The sequence below is a fragment of the Gordionus sp. m RMFG-2023 genome, chromosome 3 (genome assembly GCF_954871325.1).
Source record: "Gordionus sp. m RMFG-2023 chromosome 3, tfGorSpeb1-WG-v2, whole genome shotgun sequence".
Classification (NCBI taxonomy): domain Eukaryota; kingdom Metazoa; phylum Nematomorpha; class Gordioida; order Chordodea; family Parachordodidae; genus Gordionus; species Gordionus sp. m RMFG-2023.
Window position 1 is genome coordinate 22038306 of NC_088777.1, and position 7163 is coordinate 22045468.

The 7163-nt window shown below is 25.9% G+C and overlaps 1 protein-coding gene across 2 annotated transcripts; it reads right to left on the reverse strand.

The window, feature by feature from the left end:
- Positions 1 to 1874: 1874 nt before the first annotated feature.
- Positions 1875 to 5942, reverse strand: LOC135926172 (zinc finger protein 510-like). 2 transcript variants are annotated; one of them, XM_065461920.1, is made up of 3 exons: positions 5804 to 5942; positions 4990 to 5527; positions 1875 to 2230 (listed from the first exon to the last, which is right to left on the reverse strand). In XM_065461920.1, the coding sequence occupies exons 1-3, from the start codon at positions 5820 to 5822 to the stop codon at positions 2014 to 2016; spliced, it is 774 nt and encodes a 257-aa protein (XP_065317992.1). In that variant the 5' UTR covers positions 5823 to 5942; the 3' UTR covers positions 1875 to 2013. The 2 variants fall into 2 exon arrangements, with proteins under 2 accessions (XP_065317992.1, XP_065317993.1); XM_065461921.1 differs by having other exon boundaries at positions 1880 to 2230; positions 4999 to 5527.
- Between the last annotated feature and the right edge of the window lie 1221 nt (positions 5943 to 7163).

Sequence of the window (7163 nt, forward strand, 5' to 3'; positions counted from 1 at the left end):
AATTGGGTCATAAAATTTACGACCAACCAAATTAACACTACTATAGATGCATATTAATAAATGCTATATTAAGATAAAAAACCTTATAGTCAATTTAATTTTAAAATGAGATTAAGTGATTTGCCAAGCCTCCCCTATTTACCTTTTTATAGATATTTTACCTTACCTTATTTCCTAAAACCCTATGCTTTTTACCCTTGGACATAAAACCTAAAGCAGTCTAACAGTCTTATTGTACCTAAATAAACTACAAGTTTCTATTTCCACTTTTTTAAAATCACTTTTTCGCAGTTTTCAAAAAGTATATAAAAAATTCTAAAAAATGGATTTGTCATAGATTAGTTATATTTAATATATTAAAAAAAATTGTCTAAATATCCTATAAGAGACCATGGTGTTTTTAAAATCGCTTTAAAAAAAATTAGTCGTAGTGGCCATACAACCCAATAATATTCAGGTGCTGATATTTTAAAAAATTAACTTTAAATACTCTTGTTGTTATATTCCAGTAGTTACAGTTAATCCTATTAGCAAAAGAAACTAGTATTTTTTGTAAAAATGTAATTAGTACAGGCAACTAATTACTTGTAATTATTTACTTTATCAACACTAATTTTTCTGATGTTTATAAATGTTTTTTTCTAGAATAGCACAAATAGTTTTTTCCTTCAGAGTTTAGAATTTTTCCGCTGTTGAAGTATCATAGTATTATTTCAACAGTCCAATAAAAATAAATTAAGATTGGATTGGACAAAAACTAAATTTCGGATCGGACTCGCTCCTTAAAAGACATTCGAATTGGAGCGGGACAAAATTTAAAATTTTCTCAGATCGGGTTGTCCCTAAAAAATGTAAGCCAATAGGACCATAATTTTTATTATAAATATTTAAAATTTAAAAATTAGAATTTATCATAATTGATATTTAAAAAAATTTATTGAGGATGATGTTATATAAAAAAATGTAACACTTTTCAAAAACAGGGACCCGGAGTGAATCAGAATGAACCGCTATCTGAACCGTAACCGTAATCGACCGATGTAATTTTTTTTTGGAGTTAAGAGAACCTTTATTTAAAAATTTAAATTGGTTTGAACCGGTTTCAACCAAAATAAAATAAATAATTTTACCTTTTATTACATTCTTTTCCTTGTGGTGTACATATTTTACCATATCTACGTCGTTATTTATAATTATTAAATGATCAAAATATTTGTTTAATATCCATAAGAAGTATGTATTAATTTTTCACTATGACTTAAATTGTTTCCGCAATCTTTTAACTGCTTCATATAGTCTATTTCCTATATTTTAGTATGCAAAATATTTAAATAACCAATTTTTGATTTAGTGGTATTTAATTAATCTAAAAAATCATCAGTTTTTATATATCGGGAATGATTAACTTAAGTGATGGTAAAAATTTTAATAAATAATATTTATAATTAAAACCATTATACGATGGTGTTGGTATAATTTAGAAAAAAAATTCTAATCGTAATGAACCTTTACAATTAGTTGAATCGAACCAAAACTTTAAAAATTTTCCTTAAGAACCGTAACCGAACCGTAACCATTATAATTTTTTACATATTGAACCGTAATCAAACTGAAACATTATAAATGTAGTTTCAGGTCCCTGTTTAAAACATAAATTTACTATCCGAATTATCACCTGTTATCTGGCTGTCATATATTAAATATAATAATTGTAATAAATATATTTTTACATGAATTATGATTTTATTCAATTTTGTTGAGAATCTTTTAATCAAATCTTTTTTGATTTAAAATTTTTAAAAATCTTAAACGAAATAAAGCCATATTTTATTTTATACACATCAAAATAAAATAAATAAGATAATTAGAAATTATCATAAAAAGTTATGTATAATAAAGAAAATTATTGCACATCATTTATTTTATATTATAACTTATATATATTGATTATTGTATTGTAATAAGTTATAAAATAAATTTGATTATATTAAATTATTTTTAGAATTAAGGTGCTTAACTACAAGATCTTTCGTGCTTATACAAATAACTTCTGAGGGCGAATGATTTGTTGCAATTACTACAGGAATAAGGCTTGACCCCTGAATGGGTTTGAGTATGCGCCCTAAAATTGCTTTTATCGGTAAAAGATTTATGACATACGACACAATTAAAAGGTTTTTCCCCAGTGTGAGTTCGCATATGACATTGCAATAACCAAGTTCGGGAAAATCTATTGGGAATTCAAAAAAATAAAATAATATTATTATACTTTAAATATATATATAATTATCTATATACTCATCATACTTTTATTAATAATTTAATAACGACCTTTACAATGGGGGAAGGGGGTAGAGTGCGGGTTTAATCTGGGTGAAGGGTATTTTGGATAGGGGGTATTTTGATTTTGTCTGAATTTAGTCATACGGGGAAGGGTGGGTATTTTCAGGCGCATGCACAGGAAATTACTTGGGGGGGGGGGTATTTTTTTACAATTATTCTAAGAATCATTTAACAATACATCTTAAGTTTCAGAAATTTAAATTTGACAATGTATTATACACAAATTCAAATATAAATTAATGATAAATAAATGGGGGAAAATATATTTAAGAAGCATTAAATTCATGAGCTAATTTTTCAAGTACTGGTGTCACCTCCTTATGTATATTAAGATGGCTAAGCCATTTAATTTATTTTCAGAGGCAATAGTGTTATTAAGCAGCTAGATTTGAGCCGATTCTTAAAAACGGCGAACACAATTTTATACAGAAAAATAATACACAAGCCTGAAGATTTTTCTCATAGGTGAGACAAAGAATTGGGCCTCTATTAACAATAGCTAAACTCAGGCAATATTGTTGCTAAGGAAGAAAATTACTAATGTGTAGAGTTGCCAAAATATATAATTTTAATAATTGGGAAAATAGCATAAATGTGCCTTAAATTATTTCAAGCATATAGCATTCATTGGAAATTAACTACTATATTTTTTTTATACCATAGTTAGTATTCAAATAGCAGTATCACAGGATAAACATCCTCTAAAAATTGGTAATATTTTTTTTTCCTCTTTTATTCGGAAGGATTCTGTGGTAATAATTGCAGATTTATAAGTGCTGCCTGATTAATCAAGAACTTTCATTCATTTGAGTCATAAAAGTGTCCAAGAGGGGGATAAAACGATTTATTTTATGGTTACAGACCTTATATTAATATTGGAACGATGGGCCTGCTTTGTTCCCAGTCGAGGTAGGCAAATATTAAATTTATAGACCTCCGCTTTTGACTCAACAATAATTTATGAAATTAGTTATCTATATTTTCCCTAATTCCCTTAAATTCCAATATAATGATTTTAGCTATTCTCATAGTCTTAATCAAATCGATCTCATTTTTTAAAAATATTTTATTTCGTTTTGCAGGGAAAAGGTTTCAAGTGATTAGGTAAGAAATTTTATAATGGTAAATAAATATAACGCCAATGAAATATCGAAATAAATATATTAATTCATTAGTATCGTGGTTATTTTTGATGTTAGTATGATAAATAAACGTAAATTTGAATATATATGCCAAAGAGATAGGAATATTGATTATAAAATTAAATTAATAATTACTTTAATATTTTTGAAAAATATTTTAGTCATAATCTAAATTTTTTGATTGGAGGGGGGGGGCACTGCGTATTCCTCTGATCTATTTGATAGTAATTTTTTTATTTCGTTTATTTAATATTTTTCAATTATACTTACTTCAGTGCTGCTTCTATATTTTTTCTTTAATTTTAAATTTCATACTAATTTTAGAAATTTTCAAATTTTTTTAATAGTGTACCAAACTATTTGAAGCATTAAACTATCTATATAATAGTCAAATTACATATTGTAAGCTTTAGAATTAAATGCTTGGGGCTGCGTCTTAATATGAGATTCAGATTCATATCAAAGTTTTGAAAATATAACTCGATTCAAAATATAAGATTTTTAACTATTTTACTTCTGTATCTATTAAACCAACCGAAAGAACATAATATCTATAAATATCGTAAGATGATAACATTCAAAAATAATCGGAAAAAACATACTTAGACGTAATCGATATTGAATCGCGATTTTAAATCGTTTATTTAGGGCGATTTTTAAAATTGAGCCATCGGATTTGATAAGCATGTGGAGAGTGCATATACTTTAAATTTAAGACAATTTTACTCTCTTTTGTGTATTATTTCGTTTATATGAAAAATCTATAGAAAAATTATTATAAAATATAAGTTTAAGGCAAAATTCTAAAATTTATTGTTGATACTCTTGCATATGCTGGAACGCATTTCCGAAAAAATTCGATTTTAAATATTTAAAAATGCCCCTTTTGAGAACTGCAAATGGCAAAATTTTCAAGCCAGACCTGATTAAAATTTAATATTTTCCCAAATTGTTCATATTTGTACACGGTATGGTTTCAATTTTTTAAAAAAATTGTCCAGCCTGGTTTTCTAAAATTAAGTAATATACTCTCATTTAAAGTTATAAAAAACATATCTTACCCCAAAATAGAACAATAGGTTATAGTCAATTTTTTTTTTAAATTCATTACTATAAGGAATTTTTTTAGTGTAAAACCAAAACATTTTAATAAAATTTTGGTATAAACGCCATTAATTTCCAAAAGCCCCCACACTTTACAAAAAACTTGGAAACGCCTGTTTTGTTTTATAAAATTATTTTAAATTCCAATGGATAATTCTGAGGCCCAGTTAATGTTGAAAGGTGCATTTCGCGCACGATTGTTAAATGGTAATTTTTTGAGAATATATTAATATTTAATAGTTCTTGATTTATATACATAACAAACAGGAATGCAAAAATGACTTCGTTGTCCCTGTTTATATGCAAATCAGATCCTATAAAAATCGAGAATATATAATTTTTTACTTTTTTGATGCTTTTTAATAGACTAAGAGAAAAAGTTTATTTAAAAGAATTATACATTATAAACCTTTTGTCGCACACATTACAAACGCATTTCATCTCATGAGTCCTCACGTGCATACTATGAGCAGAAGTTGACTCGTAATATTTACCACAATATTTGCAATTTTTACCTCTTTTCCGTGATAGGAAATTATTTTCGGTTATGATAAATGGAGAAGAAGTGGGTTGAGCTCGTGAAAAAGTAATTGGGAAATTGAACTCTGGTTGTTTCTCATTACCATTTGAATTGATATAGGTGTTTTCCACTGTGTTTTTAACATTGTATAATTTTATCGAACTTTCAACCTCATTATGAATTTTATTATATTTGAACGATTTTCTAGCTTTGTTGAGCAGATGTTTGGCTCCTAATCGATTGAAGATAGGAGTTGGTGCGGATTTAATGACAGGTGCTTTTATATTAAATAAATTTTCGTAATGAACCGTTGAATAAATGTGTGGGTAAAGTTTAAGATTATCACACCGTGAGGTATTGACGAGATTAAAGGGATCGGATTTTAATTTTTTTGATTCGTGTCTAAGGTCTAAAGGTTCTAAAGTAGTAAAATGTTAATAAATATATGTTTTATATTCAATACAATCTTATATGTTATTATAATCGATGCATCTTAGCATAAGCTTAAAACAGTAAAATCGTTAATCATTTAAACTAACAAAATGGATTTAGGCATGCTAAGAAATTGGTCTCAAGAATAAAAATAAAATAATTCGGGTTATGCTCAAGTCAAATTTAGAAGATCATGCTTTTGCTTTCCCCAACCTTGTTTCATAAAAATGAGTAAATTTAAAATTCTTATCTATTTTTTAACCTGTTTCAATATAATCCATAATTAATCGGTTTTGTAGAGAATATTTTTAAAAATATCTACTACATCAAAAATAAGAAATCTACAAGATTTTAATTAAAATATTATACACAGATACACAATATGCACGCTTAAATGATTTATATCACAAACTATAAAAAATTTTAATTATGAAGTCATATGTTTTATTTAATAAAAAAAAATAGATATGAATAAAATAACAAGTGTTCTATATTAGTAAAAATTTTATAATATAAAATATACTTATTTAAAAGATATATAATTTTTTTTTAAATAATAACAAAACATTTGGTTTATAATAAAACTCTTAGAGATTTAAAATTAAATGGGAATAGCAAAAAAATATAATAAATAAATAAAATATTTAAAAGGAAGGCATTGGATCCTATGCCATGTGAAATGATATCATCTGTTATAAAATCGTCTTCCGTTAAAAAAATATAATAAATTTATAAATAATTTATGTTCACTTCAATTTACTTACAAGTTGTAAATGATTTACTTCTATATATCGAAAAATTATAAATAATTTTAAACTGATTGAAGTCAATACTTGGGCAAATTGGACTATTCCATTTAATTATTCTGATAAGATTAACATAATGATTAATGACTAATAATAGCGGTTTCCTAGGTGCTTAACTGAGAAGTACTTTATGGTCAACTATAAATAAATCGTTCAATTTTGATGGGACGGGCCGGGTCTGAATTTTTTTTTTAAAAAATACCCGAGCTCTATAAGCTTAAATGAGGCAATAAATTAGAAGTTTTAGAACCGTTAAATTTTGTTGGAGAGTATAAGCTTGGATGGGACAAAATTAGGGGTTTTCTTAAGAAATGGGCAATTTAAAAATCATCTGGTAAATTTTTAGATTTGATTACACTGCATATGTCAAGAATACTGCAACTATTGAAGATATAAATTACTTATATACCCAGATTAAATTTTGATTTTCTTAATTATAATATAAACAAATCATTAAAATTAAATTACTTGATAGGTGGCGTTTTTTGTTAAAATATTTCGATTTTTAAATTTTTTTTTGGCAGGTTAAGGTTAGGTTAGAATTAAGGTTGGAAGAGTTGCCAGATAGGAAATAAGCTTAGTATATATTTTAAATGGTCGATAAAATTTGGTCATTGTTTAATAATTTTCTAAACAACGGCCTATAGCAATTTTATAATTTACAATTTGATTTATGTGCCTAATTGTAAGCTAAAATGAACCTTTAAAATTTCAAGAAGATTATAATGTAAAATAAATAATTTAATACACCATAATTTTTTTAAAAGGAAGCGCTTATAGCTTTTAGCATATTTGCTTTTTCTTGGCAAATTTTTT